Source organism: Pteronotus mesoamericanus, unplaced genomic scaffold (assembly GCF_021234165.1).
Source record: "Pteronotus mesoamericanus isolate MK-2021 breed Mesoamerican mustached bat unplaced genomic scaffold, CSHL_Meso_final scaffold_99, whole genome shotgun sequence".
Classification (NCBI taxonomy): domain Eukaryota; kingdom Metazoa; phylum Chordata; class Mammalia; order Chiroptera; family Mormoopidae; genus Pteronotus; species Pteronotus mesoamericanus.
Window position 1 is genome coordinate 2,805,054 of NW_026555330.1, and position 17,923 is coordinate 2,822,976.

Here is a 17,923-nt window from a genome sequence, read left to right on the forward strand (position 1 = left end):
AAAACACTGGGGGGACCACACTGTAAAATATTCGACTGTCTAACCACCATGCTGTACACCTGAAACTGATACAAAATTATATTAAATGTAAACTGTAATTGAAAAAATAAAAAGTATTTTTAAAATAAAATAAAGTCACATAAAAAAAAAAAGATCAGGGCATCACAGTGAGGATGGAGAGTAGATTCAACAGACACGAAGGAATTTGAAAGGAGTAAAAGGAAGAGGTTATGGTCACAGAGGGAAATATGACAATCAAAAAGGTGACAGAATTCAGTGATGACAAGATCCCGGTGTGCTCTTTTCCCAAGGCCCAAGATTACCACAGAAGGCATCCCGAATCCTTGCTGGCCCGAGCTGGCTGCAGAAACAGAAGCAAAGGGGCAAAGGAGTGGCTGGCACTTACAGACACGGGGGTGAAGCAAGGTGGTCTGGAAGGCTAAACCTCCTTCTCATTTAACTTTTACGTGACAGTTTCTGGCTCTAGTCTGCAGTCATTCACATCTGGAAATCTTTCAGCCTTCACACAGGGCGAGGAGGAGGAGTAAACATTGATACCTCCCAGGTCAAACAAGAATGTGGTGTAGAAGACGACTTTGGGCTCTCCCAAACTGGCAGGCTCTTTATGCTCAGTGCAACTTTGCTTAGCTTTTGCTGCTGAGACAGCCATCACTTCTGGCACTACAGACAGGAAAGGAAGCCAGGAGATCTGATGCCACCAGCAATTGAGGCACACAAGTGCAAGTCACTTAAAGACTGCATCATGAGCGAACCTTGCTTCCTAGTAGTGAAGCTCTAGATCATATAACTATGATATCGCCTTCAGTTCGATGGCCTTAGAGAGACCCTGGGAAGCCAAGCCATGCAAAATCTTGATATTTTCAAAGCATGGGATTTGGTATGTGCCCAGTTAGAACTACATTTTCCAGAATCCTCTTCCCTTAGCAGTTCTGGGTTAGAGTTGGACAAAATAGAAGTGTGTCTGAGATTTGGGAAAGAAAGCAGCATCCATCACGCTCTGGTGGTTGTCACAGGGAAAGGTGGCGAGGCAGATGCACAAGTGTTACTGGGCACCACTCTGTCCTCGCTCTTTCTGCTCTTTCTCCCAACTGCTGTCCTTATTGACCAACTTGCCCCAAGAGCGCCACATGCGTGGCTGCGAATCAGAGGCGGTGGCTGTGAAGAGGCGATCACCCTTCCTCAGACGCCTGTGCTCGCCTTCCCTTCGCAGCAGTCCCTCTCCCCGTGGGACCCCAGATCCCTCCACCAGTTCCGACTTGCCCACCCCGACTGGTGCTTCAGGAGGGTTCACTGGTGGCTTTTCCCAGGTCCTCCAACCTTCCTTTTCTGGCCTTCACTTCCCCAGTTCCTCCCACAACTGTGTGAAGTCTAATTCCTCTCATAGATGCCTACTCCATACTATTTAGCGTGGCTCTGCTTCCCTGGTGGAGCCCTAAATGACACCGTAAACCAAGTATTGAACAGACTGCTTTGCCCTCCAGGGCTCGGTAATTGACAAACACCGCCTTACCTTTATAGCGCTGCTTTACAGTTTGTAAATCCTGTTCACGCGAATAACTACTCAACCTTGAAAGGTGTAAAAAAGGAAGCTGAGGTTCCAGGAAGTTAGGTGATCCCAGAACAACAAAAAGATGCAAAAACGCTTTGAGGTTATCTGTACTGATGAGTAACCCAAATAACTCAATAAACATGAAATGATTTAAACAACTCTGTATAGGAATCAAAGATGGAAAAAACTGAGGCAAGATCTATCCGCAAGGATTATTTTAGAGCATTCTATAAAATTAACAGCTGCTAGAGGCCCGAGCACTGCCCAGCATTCCTCGCTACTCAGCCATTTGCGATGTTCTCCATGTACGGACTGGCCAGCATAGGCTGCCAATTTCTCTGCGAACACCTGGTCTTCTTTACTAGGCTCTATTTTAAAGAGAATGGGGGATTCATGGGGTTTAAACTTGCACCTGGGCAGACACCTGAGATAACTGTTGTTGAAATTCTCCTATACTCCCTACCTTGGTCTCCCCTATTTTACTGTTTCTCATGTCCATTTCCTGCTCCTCCTTCCTGCAACAACCCCTGACGCCTACCCATGACACTCCCAGACCCGCTGCCAGGTGCCAGGAGCGAGCGGTGTGCAGGTCCACGCCCAGCTTCTCCAATGAGGCTGGCCAAGGAGTGCAATGTGGTGGTTTGGCTTGAACAGAAAAACACTTGAACTCCATCAACCTGAGATTTCATTCCTGCATTCAGTAGTTCTTTATTGCACACCTACTGTGTGCAGAACCACCTTATCAGGTAAGTTGATGAGCCAACTCCCAGCCAAGCATCAGAGTCAAGGAGAATGGAACAGTGCGGCAGCTTCGTAGAAAAGCTGGGAGGAGATGAGTCCCCTAACAATGAGAATCTTTAAAAACAAGTAAAGGCAGGACAGGAGGGACCTGGAGCATTCTAGGGAAGCCCGAACCAGGAAAAAGAGACAAGTCCACCTAGACCATCAGACTTAGATTCCTTCAGGTGACATTCGAGGCTCTTCACAATCATGCCTTTCTCTCCAGTCTCAACCCCTTTCCCTCGGAAGACCCTACAAATCAATCCCCCACTCCAATCACAAGGGAAAAAAAGAGTTTTCTTTATGCAAGAGCAGCACACTCTTATAAGAAGGTGTGTTCCTTTGCCTAAACTCTTCCCTTGCCTGAAACAAATATTCCACCCCATCTCTGACAGACAAAAACCTACTGATCGTGAAGACCTAATGTCCTCATGACCTGGCCGGGTGGCTCAGCTGGTTGGAGTGTCATCCCGTGCACCAAAAGGTTGTGGGTTCGATCCCCAGTCAGGGCACAGACCTAGGTTGTGGGTTTGATCCCCAATCAAAGCACTTACGAGAGGCAACCAATTGATACTTCTCTCTCACATCGCTGTTTCTCTCCCTGCCCCAAGATCAATAAATATATCCTTGGGTGAGAATTCAAAAAAAAAAGCAAAAAAAGGCTTAATGAGTCCACATGGATCCACCGTGCAGAAGCCTTTCCTGATCCTCGGCCAGGCTCTGTCGCCAGCCCCAGGTGCAGGTCACTGTGCGCCTGCTGAGGGTCAGCGGGGCCTGGCTGCCACGACCCCCCAAGCCTGCCTGCCGCCCTCGCTGGACTGCGAGGCCCTTGAAGGCACCGAGGGCTCCCTGCTCATCACCACACTCCCAACCCAGCAACACATCTGGTGGTGTCAGGACTGCATGAGTGTCTGTAAACTGGAATTTCAGAGCCAAATTAATCTTTGGATCACCATCTCGGTGGGTTATAACAGGAGTAGTTAATCTTGTTTATATCAGAAATGGCCCCTCATCAATGAATTTTCAAAAAAGCTCTGCAAAGTTCATCAAAGGAAATGAAGAGCATATGGTGAGAAGAGCCCTATCAGTCTAGAGACCCATTCTCAGTGCTCAGGAAGTGATACAAACTCAATATCCCAAACCCAAAGTTTTGCCCCGTGAGTTTTATTATCACTCTTCCTTGGGGCTAGAGAAGCCAGTGACCTGGGTACTTTGGGTCCGTCCTTACAAACGGTTCCCAATCCAGACATGCCACCAAAGCCTCCAAATGGACATACAGGCAGAGAGGAGAGACAGGTCGTAATACAAACAGGTATAGAGGATTAAGTCAGTCATCCTACGTTTTCAGCAAATGCACCTCAGTCTAAACTAGCCCAGAACGTTCTTCCTGTTCTCTGAACGTCCAGCATTTTTCTAACAATCCTTGGACACGTCTGCAATGCCACCTCTCTTCCTGTGTATATATCACGCCTCCACATCTGGACTGGCATCTTTAGGAGTTGAGGGACTGTCCTTGTGGGCACAGAGCTCTGGAATAATGTGTGGCACAGTGCAGAAAACAAACAGTGGTCAAGAAATAGGCGGACAGTAAGGAGAGGCACGGATGCTGGCCGCAGCTCCTCGACATGGCCAGAGGTGCCAGTGCTACAACGGTGAGGACAGGAAGAGGAACATGTGCCTGCTGAGCTCCACTGCCCCGCCCCTCGGTGTGGCCAGAGCGGCGAGGACAAGCAGGAGGGCTGTGGTCTGGACGAACCCAGCCACAAGGCCTCGGAGGCACGCACTGCAGCCGGACAAGTCCGCTTCTCCATCCTGTGGACAACTGAGTGAGGCCCAGGAAGGGCGCAGATGCCAGTCAGGATGGGAGCAGTTGTGTCACTTCCACAAAGGGAGGAAGGGGTGGAGGGAGAGGAGAGACAATGAAGAGAAGCCACGAGTCGTTTATCTTCCACACAAGCTGCCAAGGAAGAAGCCGGGAAAGAATGGAGACCGTCTCATCCCTTTTTTCATGGCAGACTCCGTTTTCTCCTACCTACCTCACAAATCTCTGCGTTAGCAATGAAGTCACAAGCAATCCTTTCAGAAATACTAAAAAAAGATAGCAAGCACACATACCAAAGATAGTAAGGGTACATCATTAACCTCTGCCCCCTTTATGACTTAAGGACCACAGATTTTATATGTGGATTTCATATACATCATGTATCATATATATTGTGTATATGTATATATGAGATATATATATACAGTGTTTTCTAAAAAACAAATTACTTTGGTCATTCAAAGACTTAAATTCCTAAGCATAGAGATAAAAATAGACATGGTCCTGCTTTCATGGGGCTTCCCCTCTGGGACGAGAAACACCAGGACTCACCCTAACAATCAGATCATTATAAGTTGATGGCTGTGCTCTGAAGACATGTGGCTCAATGACAGCCAGGACAAAGAAACTGGCACAGGCTGGGCTACAGACAGTAGCGCCCAGACCAAAATGTGCCCCCCACTCTCCCAGGAAGTGGGGCTTGATGTGAATTCCAAATGGAAATCATTCCAAGACAATATGAAAACAAAAGAGGAGCAACCCGGGCACAGTTTCCCCGATCGCTTCTCAGGCTGCAGAGTGAGGGGTCCTTAGGAAAGCTTCAAGAGGCGTCATCAAGCGGTGACCATGTGCTCGGTCTTAACACCTCTTTGTTCTGAGGTCCAAGGGCCTTCCTGTGGCAACAACCCTGGACAGAAGAGCAAGCTTGCTGCGTGGCCGCCGGTTCCTGAGGCTCATGTCTGGCTGCGCATTAGCTCTGTTTAGGCTGTGGGTCCCCGAGGGGCAGCTGGGTAGCTTATGACACAGCGAGGTGCGGGAACAGAGGTACCTTCCCCAGTCACTTACGAGCCAACACTTTTGTGTTGTCACAAAGCTTTCTGGGACTCATCCTGTTGCTTCAGTTGAAACTTGTTTGTGGGATAAATTGTTATTAAAGTGGGACTCTGATGAATAGACTGCATAATTGCATAAAGCTCGTTTCCATAGGAAACCATCTAAAATTCCCCATTCTTACTCTAAAACTTATCCGTGCCTCTTAACAGGTGATAGTCCTTAGAAGAAATGCTCTCATAAACTACCTAAGGGGACCATCAGTAATTGTTGTAGGAGCCATTTTCCTTGTAAGAAACAACCAAAAATAGGATTATGGCCTGACGTATCACCTTAATTTAGCAGGCGAGCTTCCTGTCAGTCCCTGTGGGGCCTCACCAGCCTCACGCGTGTGGGCTCTCAGCTGCTCTGTGGGCACTCACAGCACCTTTCAGGGTGACTTTGCTCACATTCTTCCTCCCCGCCAGCCTCCCTCCTCAGGGTTTAATATCCGCAGCCCCTGAGGTCTGACTGCGCCAGCTCGAGTCAGCTAATCCCCAAATGGGACACCAACCCACGCACACGGATCTGCTCCAACCTCTGAGAAAATGTACCGGTCATTTTCATACCTGAAATGCTTTCCCTGCTCCCGGCTCAAACTGCCTTCCAGTGCCACCTGCTCCAGGAAGTCTTTCCAGAATAACAGCTCCAGGCCTCCGGTTTATCCACACAATTCTGACAGTCCCATATGCACAGCTATCTAAAAATTCATCCGCTCAGATGCTTAAAAAGCACCAGCGATCCATTCTGCCGTTCAGTATAACTGGTTCAGCTTCCACGTCGGACCCCATTTCCTAATTCCTTTGCAGTCTCCCACAGTATCAGAACATGGTAAATACTCTCTAAATGACGCTCAAGTTCTAAAAAATAAAACCATAAGCCCTGGTTGGGTAGCTCAGTTGGTTAGAGTATTGTCCCCATATGCCGAAGTTGCAGTCCGATCCCCAAACAGGGCACATTCAGGAACCGGCAACGAATGTATAAGTAGAACAACAAATTTCTCTCTCTCTCTCTCTTTCTAGAGATCAATAAAATTTTTTCAGAAGAAAATAAATAAAAATTAAAAAATTAGACCACAAGGAAAAGTAGGAATGTCTTGTGCTGCAGCATAGGGTAACAGTTGGACATCAATTTGTGACTTTGACCCACATGACTCAGCGCCCACCATGTGCCAGGCTCTGAGCAAGGCACTACGGTCTTCACTTGAAACTTACTGTATGGATTTCTCAGTCAAAGATGATGGACTACGATGCCTTCTAATAAATAAGAAAACATTGGACGTGCCAGGCTTCAGAAAATGGAAAAATGAATAGCGATGCCAAAAGCTGTTTTGTTTTGTTTTTTAACTCATCTCTGCAGCGTAAGCAAAGCAGCATGTTGGACAGACACCAATTTAGCTCATATTCGGTCCTTAGGACAGCCGAGAGGGGCAGTGCAGTAAGGAAGCGCCGGTGGCCTCTTGGCCTCCCAAAGAGCAAAAGACAGCAAGCCACTTCAAACATAGCCGCGAGCTCCCTGCTAGACAGTTCCCAACAAGCCTGGAAAATATCCACATCCAAGACTGGTCAGCAGAGTGGCCGCCCCTCGAAGGAGCCAGAGTACAAAGAAGACTGAGGTCATAAACCCAGGTTCCTAGCAATATGGTGGTTTTCTCCATTGGTTCCTTTCTGTCAGCATTGCCCCCAACATCCTTTTGAACCTTCTGTATTTAGACAAAGAGAATTAAGAGGAAGAAAGTCCCCAAACACTAGGAGCATATTTCTTAGCCAGTTAGGACTACTGATGGGAGGTGTCTGAATTTCAACTCTCCTATCTTTAGGAGATATTTGGATGCATCTGAAGCTGTCTGTGTCTCCTCGCTGTGATAGGGGTCAGTGAGGGTGGGGGGTGGTTATTAGGAAAAGGAGAGCCTAGTGGGGCAAAGGGTCTGCCCGGCTCTTCCCTGGTCTTGAGGGCTCCGTGCGGAAGAAAACACAAGTCCCGTTCCACAGGGCCGAGCCTTGATTACTCAGCCCCAGCTTACTCATGGCTGATAGGCTCCACAAAACTTGCCACAAAAATCAGGAATAAGAAATTGTCTGTCTCGTAGAAGCATCTTAATTGGTTCTGTCGTTTCTGTGGCCTTTCCCAGAAGTCCGTCTGAAAGTGACACCCCCATAACCTAGAGAACCCTGGGGAAAGATAGATGCCAGTTTCACAGCACACGGAATGGGCTGGAAGGAGGAAGCAGTTGCTGATACAGTGACAGAATGACAAACAATTCCCAGAGCCCTGTGAGGCCCCCGCCGCCCCTTTGTGGAGAGGTGCCAGGCAGGTGAGAGATAAGCAGCACAGGCTGCAGACAGGAGGAAGGCCGGGAAGATGGGCGGGGAGCCAGGGCTGGACCAAGTGGCCCATATGGCCAACAGCAGGGATCAGCGTGGACTCAAAGAGTTCCGGAGGTGGAAGGGGGGCCTTCGGGATCAGCCAGTCCAGCCTGGTTACAGAGGCTAAGAGGTATTCAGCAACTTGTCCAAGGTCGCAAAACTAGCGAGTGGAAGTTCCAGGGCTAGAATCCAAGTCTCATGTTTTAGAAGACAAGGAAACAAATGTTCTCACATTTTGGCTAATTGTATCAATTCCTTTCTATGTTTTCAAACACATGTTCGACTCTGAATAGCTAGACTAACACAGAAGTGGACCAGGGTACTGTGGTTATGAGCCCAGACGCTGGGCCCCGCCATCTGGGTTTAAATCCCCACAGCTCTGCCACTGACTGTGTGACCTTGGGCAGGTCCCTTCACCTCTCTGTGACTCAGTTTGCACATCTATCAAATGGGGGCAATAGTACCTCCTAAAAGGGTTATGAAACCTACTAAAAGAGTAAATATACGAGAAGTGCAGTGCATGATGTGATGTAAGTGCTATGTAAAAGGCAGGAAGGAGTTTCTTAGGGAACAATCCTCAGGTCGGCTCCTCCTCAGCACACCTGTCCCCAAACCCCAGCTCTTCTTAGTCACACCTTCTCCCCACAATTCCTGGGACTATTGCTTCTAAAAAAATCACACCACTCTCTCCTAATCCATTCAGACCCAATTCAGCGGAATATTAGAGGTAAACTGGTCAAAGTTACATGAGAGGTGCAAACTGGGTAAATGTTTATTTTGGCGGCTAGCCCTCAGATGTCCACTTCCAAGACCCTGGATGCAGTTACTTCTTTCGGTCCCCACCTCCTACCTTCCAGGCCCACCTGCTCCCTCGTGCCTCTGAATCTGCTTTTTCTCCTTCATCGCATCCTCTAGTCCCTCAAACCTCCTGCCACTTACCGGCCCTTCCAGCCTCACTCATCGGCCTGCCCCACCTGGACTCCCTGGCCAAGCGTCCCTGCGATGCGGCTCTTGGCCGATTCCTGCGTCCTTCCTCTCCCACCCTCATGGCGCACAGAGAGATCACACCTTGTGATGCCAGGCTGCCAACGGGATAAACTCAGGAAGCCAGGCTGACTGCTTCCACGGCAGACCTGTGCTGACCCATCCTGATGGCTAATTGAGCGTCTGCCACATTCCCGTGGAGCCCACCCTGCGCGCCCCTCGTCCTGCCTCTGGCTGTGGCCTTTGCCTCAGCATTCACCCAGGAAGCCCAGGCCAGCAGGTCCCTGTGTGTCAAGCCCTCTTCCAGACCAGAGCATCTCAAACTCTAGGGTGCATGCGAATCCCCTGGGGATCTGCTGACAGTGCCGATTCTGGGTTACCGGTTTGGACTGGGCCCCGAGGTTCACTACTGCTGGTCCTTAGCCCTGCTTTGAGTCACAATGTTCTAGGAGCTTACAAACATAAAGTTTAACGTTTGCATTTTTCTGGCTATATAATTTTTTAATTGATTTTAGAGAGGGGGCGAGGGAGAGAGAGAGACATCGATTTGTTCCATTTATTTACGCATTCATTGGGTGATTCTTGTATGTGTCCACATCGGGGATTGAGCCCGCGACCTTGGCCTGTCGGGAAGATGCTCTAACCAACTGAGCTACCAGGCCGGGATGCAGTATTATTTTTTAATCTTCATTACAAACCTGCAAGAGAGGTACTCGTCCCATTTTACAGATGTAGGAACTGAGGTTCAGAGAGGTGAAGAATCCTGCCCCCTGTTAGAAGGCAGGGCTCAAAGAGAGGGCTGATTCCAGAGCCTGAGCTCTGTTCTTCTCTGCTTAAGTGATTTTCAAGAGCAGAAACAGTTTAGGTACATAACATGTAATGGTTTATTTGTAATACAAACTATCAAAATCTTCTTAGCTGATGAAGATGGGAAAAACATGTGCTATTAAAATGCCACCAAGTCCCTTGCTAGAAATTCCAATTAACAGCTGCAGGCCTGAAAGCAGCTCTCAGAGAGCAGGTTAATTCCACCGATCAGCATGGAAGTAGACATCACTGGGAACGTAGGGGCATGTTCGATTTGTGCAGGGAACAAAAGGGAACTTATAAACAGCCTCTAACTGGCATGTCGGGGGATTCTGTGGCCACTCTTAGGGCCACAAAGGCTGTGAGTCCAAGACAGCACCCCCCCCACCTCTCACTCCCCCCGCCCTTTCAGGGTTGTCAAATCCAAGGCTACTCTTTGTCTTTACCTCTGTGGTTTTCCAGCAGCGTTTGACCAATCTCTCTTTAACGAGTCTACTCACACCCGTCTCTGCTTGGCTTCTGATGGAACATTCCTATTCTTCTGCCATCATCTGACCATTCCTTCTGGCAACCCTTCCTTCCACTTCCTGTCCCCCAACAGGCATTCCCAAGAACTTGCCCTTGACCCTCACCTCAATTGTCCAGGTGGCTGCACTTCCTGGCAACACCAACCACAGGCCTGGTGAATCTTGCTCCACCCTGAGAGGGCAGACCTAAGTCAGCTCTGTTCACAGCAGAATCCCCAGCCCTCAGAACAATGCCTGGCCTGGGTTAGAAGGCTCTCTCAGCATTTGCTGAATGAATTAACAAGCCACTCAACATGTCACTAGCTTCTCAACCTGCTCATCTCAAGGCCAGGTTGGGGCTAAAGGGCTATGGTTCGCCAGGCAAAAGAGCTAACTGCCAACCTGTCAAATCACGACACACACAGGAAGCGATCCTATCTGAATGGCTCTCAGGGGAAACACAGCCTCTGGGTTAGGGGTGACTCTGACCCGTCGGCTCTGGGGGCGGAGGGCTGAGAGCATAGCTGGCATGACACAAATAAAACCCGCCTGAAACCCACATGGATCCCTTACCATGGTGCAAAAGCTGGGAAGTTCTGGACCAGCCCAGCTCTAAATAAAAAAAGGAGGAGCCATCATCCAGATGTTCTTGGCTTGGTGTCACTGTTAGGATCTGAGGTTAACCCATCTGTCTGCACACTGCCTGCATTTTATCAGGACTCAAAGGTAGCGCCCATTCTGAAAAGCGCCCTGAACCCTTAAGCACGGTTCTGAGCCAGATTCATCCCAGACTGAGCAACACTTGCCAAAGAGTGTTTCTCCATTCCTCCGAAACACCGAGTGATATAAATGCTTTCGCATTCCAGCTGCCTATAAAGGTGCGAGGCAGGACGCAATTAAGGTCCCAGCACATCCTACTTAAACTTGAATCATGCTGCTTAGCGACTCCATAATCTCACGCAAACACTTAGAGAGTATTGTGGCAAAATCAGCATTCGAAGAGCACAAACGTGCACACAGTGCCATTATCTCTAGTCTCCTGGAACCTGCACCGCTGGTCCAGGGCGGCAGTAACTACCGGGTCTGACTCTGTTGCTTCGCAAAAACTACAGCGGGGGGGAAATCTTCCAAGATCTAAAAAGCCACCGGCTGTGCCAACTGCAGCACTTGGCCTTTTCCAGAAGATAAATTATGAAGAATTTTTGCCAGTTCAAGTTATTTTCCCAAAGCAGAGAGTCCAACGGCCTTGCTATCCTGCCTTTAAGAAACCAGTGCCATTAAACTGAAGAGCTGGGAACTGCCCTGAGAGCTTCCCCCAACTTTATTTGATAAAGTGAGAGGCAGTCACGCACTGACAGACAAGCACACACCTTATTTAACTGCCAGACACAGCATCCAAGTGAAAATGCACGTTCAATCTCCCGGGCTAAAAATCGCTCCGCACTCGTCACTAAAACAAAATAGCCATATAAATGCCGACCAGCCCAACTGCCTTGTAAGGAATGAGCACTGACAACTAGGAGTTCCTATTCAGCAGGCTAATAAGAATAATTATAGCCAGGGCAGGCATTAATCAGCCTGGCAGATACAGCAATTCTGTTAACAAGGCTAAAATGAGTGCCAAGGAATCTCTGAAGGCCATAGCACTCCAAAGGCCGTTAGGCTGGATGAATTCATGGGGGTTCCTCCTGCCAGGCTTCCTGCTTCAGTGCTCTCTGGAGGGAGCTCCATTTCAGTCCCTGTTCTCAGAGGTGGTGTGGTGACCTGCCAAGGGGCTGCAGGAATCGTGCCTGAACTGCACTTACCCCAGACCCTCTTATTTTTAACCACACTTTTGCTTTCAAACCACTTTTGCTTTTTCACCTACACTAACCTCAAGAAATACCCAGCATCGGGTTACGGCGACCGTAAGCCAACTTTGCCTTAGCAGAGGCAGTATAGAGTTCTGGGACGACACCGGACACACTCCTTAACTTTTCCGGGCGTCAGTTTCCTCACCTGTAATATGGAGAAAATAACGGTACCTTCCTCCTACGGGGCCACTCTGCATTTCTCAGCTTCCCTTGCAGCTAGCGTGGCATGGACCGAGTCCTGTGGAATGGAAAGTGTGTGGAAATGGTATGTGCCACTCCCAAGCTTGGCAGTGAAGCCTCCATGCACGTTCCTCCATGCCCTCTCACCCCTGATGGGGCTGGAAAGGCAACAGGGACAACAGAAGTGACCTCAGAAACCACGGTTGAAAACAACGGAACTGCCACCGGCGTGGGAGTCAGAACAGCTGTGTGAGGCAGGGGGTCCCACCCAAACTTTTCATTTGAAACACCCCCTTGGAGCACCAGGAAAGGCACTCCATTGTCTGAACCACTGTGCTTTAGGTCTATTTGTTAGAGCAGTTTGGCTTGCCTAATTAATATAATGCTCTTCTATGTTACATGAATTTTAAAATATGGATGTAATGCTTTTGTCATGTAAAAACTACTTCAGCCCTGGCTGGTGTGGCTCAGCCCACTGGAGCAGTGTTCCGTAAACTGAAAGGTCACGGGTACAATTCCTGGTCAGGGCACATACGTAGCTTGTAGGTTTGATCCCTGGTTGGGGCTCATGCAAAAGGCAACAGATCAATGTTTCTCTCTCACTTCAATGTTTCTCTCTCTCTCTCCCTTCCTTCTCTTCTCTCTAAAATCAATAAGCATGTCCTCAGGTGAGGATTAAAAAAAAAAATATGTCAGTGGATTTGCAACTTTTTTTAAAAGACATATTAAAACTATCTTTTTAAAAAAAAATTGTATTTATTTACTTTTAGAGAGAGGAGAACGGAGGAAGAAAGAGAGGGAGATAAACATTACTGTGTGAGAGAAACATCAATTGGTTGCCTCCCGCATGCCCCTACTGAGGACCTGGCCCACAACCCAGGCATGTGCCCTGACTGGGAATCGAACCGCCAGTCTTTCAGTTCATAGGCCCGCACTCAGTCCACTGAGCCACACCAGCCAAGGTGAATTAAAAATTGCTTAATCTCCATACCTTCCACTCTCCATGCTTCATGCTAGTGAGGGCCTGCCCCCCTCAAACAGATTGCGTTGTTGTGCAAACTTTCAGTGGCTACCCATTACCCACAGATAAAAGGATGTATACATGTATTCAGAGCCAATATTTATTGAATACCGACTGTATGCCAGGCACCCTATTAGTAATAAGGATACTACAGTGAACAAGACCAGCATGGTCCCTGGCCCAGATGTTATAATCACAGTGGGGATTTGGGCCAGGAACAGACAATGACATACAGCGAGCTACATCAGTGTGCGGATGGGAGGAGCAAGGGCTGCCTGGCAGCACCCACAAGGCCTACAAACCCACCCCTCACGGTCCAGACTCCTCAGTGCAGCACAAGAAGCCTTCAGAACCCACCCCACACCCTCCTTTCAGGCTTGCTCTCCCACTACACCCCTCCTCCCACCTCCAGTCACACGGGCCTTTCACGCCATTTACCTTCACTCATCCACACCTGATGCTTTTCCTCAGAGCCTGGAATGCTCTTCCATCCCTCCTTTCAAAATTCTTATTGTCCCTCAAGGCTCAGCCCAAACACTGCCTCTTCAGCAAAATCTACCCCAATCCCAAGTCAAAACGAATCACACTTTTCCTTGCTTCCTACCAGCAGCCGGCTTCCATATAGGTCTTTCATTCTGTCCTGTAGTTAGCTGTTGTATTACCTGTCACCCACCTCCACCAACCATTCAGGGAGGCATTTGTCTGCACACTCTCACGGACTCGAATGGACATTCGAGAAATGCCGTATCGAATGGCTAAACAAAATAAGTCAGACACAGGCATGAGGAGTGAAAACTTGCTCTGCGAAGCTGAGTGGATTCTGATGTGATGCTGATAGACTTAGTCTGGGAAGTTTTGTAGAGGAAGTGAGTTTTGGGGAGAACATGGACAAGAATGGAGAAGCAGGAGGGGCATTCCAAGGCCAGGGAAATGATAAAGCCAGAAGGTTCACAAATCTTCTAGGTAAAGGGAGAGCAAACCGGTTATTACTTAGAATGAAGTCTGAATCAAAGAGAAGCCTGGAGCGGAGAGGACACAAGGGAAACGTGCTTGTAAGAAAATCATGAAGAACCAACATGCAATAGATACTCCCTCCCCCACACTCACCCTTTAGGAAAATAATAACCCTAGAACAGGAGCTGGAGGAAAAAGTCAACCAAGCTGTGTGAAGAAGAATCAGAACCTGGGCTAGAAGACTAGCTATAGAAACAGGAAGAAGCTGGAGTCTGCACTCTGGAAAAAGCCCCAGAACTGAGGGACAGTGTGAACGTGGAGGTCAAAGAAAGTGACAGCAAGATTATACCCAAGTTGCAATACAAGAGGAAAGATGATCTTGCTTATCAACATATTAAGTGTCAGGAATCAGGACAGCGCTAGAGTGGTACAACAGGGAGGGCATCCCAGGGGTCAGGCTGAAGCCACACCGAGTGAGGTTCTCTTGGGGGGGGCGGGCAGAGTCACCCATGCTCAAGTCCAAGAAACTGTTAGGAGGAAAGGCATTGGCTGGAGACACCACAGACATTCCCTCTGTGTAGTCAACAGGAGATGCCCAGTCAGGGCGGGAGCCCCTGGTATACAACCAAGCCCTCCCCAAGCTGTGCTGTCCGCCCCTCTGTTTTTGCTTTCGGACCCTCTGTTTTTGCTTTCGGACCCTCTGTTTTTGCTTTCGGCAGCTTCACTTTGGCCCCTCCCCTCTCCCTTTTTCTGCCTCATCAGAGTTACTCAAGGACATTTTTTTTTTTCTTCAAACTTCACTCTGACCCCAGCACCTTAACTGGTACACCGGTTGTGCCCTGCACAACTCTAGGGGGAGTCATTCTCACAGAAAGCGAACAGCGACTCCAGAGCTGCGCAGGCACAATCTGTGCAAACACTGGCCATCAGCAGTGTGCACCAGCAGTTTGTAACGCACAGGATCTCACACAGGTCCCAGAGGAACAGGAAAGAATAAACACACTAGGATCCCAGACCATGGAAGAAATGCTACAGAACTAAGTGAAAGATCTGGAAGCTTCCTGCACATGGTTGCAGCTAAAGCTATGTGGCTGGATCAGGTCTCCTGGGTGGGGGGGGGGGGGGGGGGCGGGGGATGAGTTCCAAAAAAAACCCCTCAGGGGTGAAGGAAGAAAACACAGTAGCAGCTAGAAAGGCTCGCCCAGCAGCAGCAGGAGTCATGGGGGGCGGGGCGAGCTAGCCCTGGTGCCGGCAGGCCGGGAGTGGCCACGGAAGGCCTCCACTGGGACCCTCTGACCGTAAGTGCAGAGTAGTCATTTACTCTGGTGCAGCTGGGGCCTGGCTGGGACAGGCACCACACACCATGCGCGCTACAGAAGATTCTGTAGAAGATTCTGTCTTCTCCAGGGGCTTGGAAGGAAACCCACGGTGGGGTGGGAGGATTTATTGCGTTCTAGTCGACACAGACCAAAAGGATCCAAGAATATCGCAGCGTTTAAGGGTCAGGCCTGGGTACCGTGGTAGGCACTTAATAAACAGATGTTTTTCTGTGGCTGATAACCACATGGTTATGTTACTATAGCCATTTAAGACAACCATATGTATATGTGAAGATGGTGTCTGTGCGCATGGAATAAAAGGAAAAAGGGGAGGAAAAATCCCACCAGAGATTCCTTGGGTTGGGGGAGGGTGCTGGGTCAAATTATCAAGAGGCACCAAGGTTTGGGGAGGGTGGAAGGCATGGGAGAGTAAATGAAGGAAAAGTAACAGGTAGGAAAAGTTGGAGAAGCCAAGGCTCCTAGGTCTTTGTGTGTAAATATGGAGGGAGGCACCTTCAAGAAGAAATAAAGGAAAAGCCTGAGGCAGAAGCTCTAGCCACCGTGAACAGGACAGAAGGGCTCGCACACCGATTTCTATTGCAGCGCTCTGGGCCACCCAAAGACCTTCGTAGAACGAAGTTGGTTGATTCTCCCGCGTCCCTAGAAAGGCAACTCAGCCTGGGTTGGCGTGTGCGACGGCTGGGCAGATCAAAGGCGCCTATTACCGCCGCCAAGCTGAGGACACCGGCCAGGGACCGCAGGCACCTTCCGAGCCGGCAGTTCAAGGTGAGCCGAGCTCCTGGCGGCCAACAGGTAGGGACGGCTCGGGGCAACCGGTCACGGGCCACTCCCCCCGCACGTGTGGGGGGCGAGGCTCGGCCTAGCGGAGCGGGGACTGACGCCCCGCGTGCGGCCGGCCGGATTCGCGCCTGGCTCCCGGTGGCCCGGCGGCCGCTCTCCGCCCGGCTGCGCCGCCCGCGTACCCGGCCGATCTCCCGGGAGCGGCCCCGGTCCCCTCGGCGCCCCAGGCCGCGCGCCACAGCCGCGCCCCGCCGAGCGCCCTCGGGGCCCGCCGGTCCCCCGCGCCCCGCCGAGCCCCGCGCGCACTCACCCAGCGACAGCAGCGCCAGCAGCAGCGGCCTGGGCGCCAGGCGCCCCATGCTCGCCGGGCGGGAGCGACTCTCCGCCTCCTCCTCCTTCCCCGCCGCCTCTCCTCCTCGCTTCCTCCTCCTCCTCCAGCTCCGGCTGCTCCAGAGTCAGCGCTCCTCCGCCTGGGCCTCGCGCCTGCTCCGCTCTCCCCGCCAGCCGAGCAATCCCAGCGCTAGGCGTACGCGCGCCCCTCGCTCCCGCCCCCCGCCTACCTCCTTCCCGCCCTCCTCCGGCCCGCCGGGCACCGGGAGCCGGGCACCAGAGCCGCCCCGCCGCGCCGAGCGTGCAGCCCCGGCCGCTTCCCGAAAGCAAAAGGGAAGAACCGCAGCGCCTGCCCGCCCGCCCGCGCCTCCCATCGGGCGCTTTGCCAGCAACAAACACAAACTTTCCCAAGCCCCTCCCCGCTCCAGGTAACGGAGGGAGCCCGGGGCCGCCCGCTTAAAGGGGAGGAGGTGGTGGAGCCCACCCAGCACTCCTCTCGGGCCCCCGCCCCAAGGCAAAGTTTCCTCCGACCTTTAAAAGTTGGCCGTGGAAGGACTCGTCTGGAAATCCCATCACTTTAGCTCCTTTCCGGGACACCCTGCGTTCCACCACTGTGGAGTCACCCACGCTTGTCCACTGTTCCTTCAGCTAAGTGCCCGCACGTTCCCCCGCTGGCCCCAAGCTAAGCACCCAACCAATGAGCAGATAGGCCCTTGCTAAATATTATTCAGTTAGGGCGGAGGTGGAAGGACTTCAAAAGCTGTGGATTCCAACCTCTTCATAGTTCTGAGGCCTTAAATGTTAAGGTGACTTGCCCAGGGATCCCCCGAAGTGGCAAGGCCAGAACCCAGATATCACAGGCTCCACTGCCTGCCCTGCAACTGGGTGGGCCTGGCCTTCCCTGGCACATCCCCCCATCCCCCACCGGGGTGCCTGTGGCACTGATTAGAATACATTCCACAAACACACTCATCAAAAAACAAAACAAAACAAAAAGACACCAAGTGTATTAATAGCTACAGAACTGCACAGAGAATGCCCTCCTGAGACTTTACATTTGGTGCTTTTAAGTAGACACGACTGGTTGCCAATAAAGATTCTTTTTTCCCCACAATAGGGTTTTGTGCTGTTGATTTGAATACAAAAGCCTCGGTTTGAGGGGGGGATTAGTGCCCATTGTTTAAAACTTCACAAGGGGATTCGAACACCCAGGGAGCAGCCCTCGAGGCCCTGCCCTTCCACAGGGCAGCCTCTTATTACAGATGCAAAACAAGTCTCAGACGTTGGTGGGGGAACTGCCCACGCTGAGGAGGAGACCGCTGCTCCTAGGCTGATGCACCATTATTTCCACGAACAACTGTGTGATCAGCCAGGTGTGTAAGATGCGTGTGTGAAAGGGATCCCTAAAAATTCATCCCCGCTGGCCCAACAATGTGAATGTACTTAACACCACCACACTGTGCACTCAAAATTCTGTGTTTTCTATATTCTAACATAATAAAAAAATTTTAATTCATTCTTGCCACCAAACCTTTCTTCGC

General features: G+C 50.4%; 1 protein-coding gene across 1 annotated transcript in view; it reads right to left on the minus strand.

Moving 5' to 3' along the window:
• PTGFRN (prostaglandin F2 receptor inhibitor) overlaps positions 1–16,521 on the minus strand; it is a 72,226-nt gene extending 55,705 nt beyond the window's left edge. Inside the window, exon 1 of the mRNA XM_054564704.1 lies at positions 16,363–16,521. Coding sequence (XP_054420679.1) covers positions 16,363–16,411 — 49 coding nt within the window. The 5' untranslated portion in view covers positions 16,412–16,521. The remainder of the gene's footprint in view (positions 1–16,362) is intronic.
• Between the last annotated feature and the right edge of the window lie 1,402 nt (positions 16,522–17,923).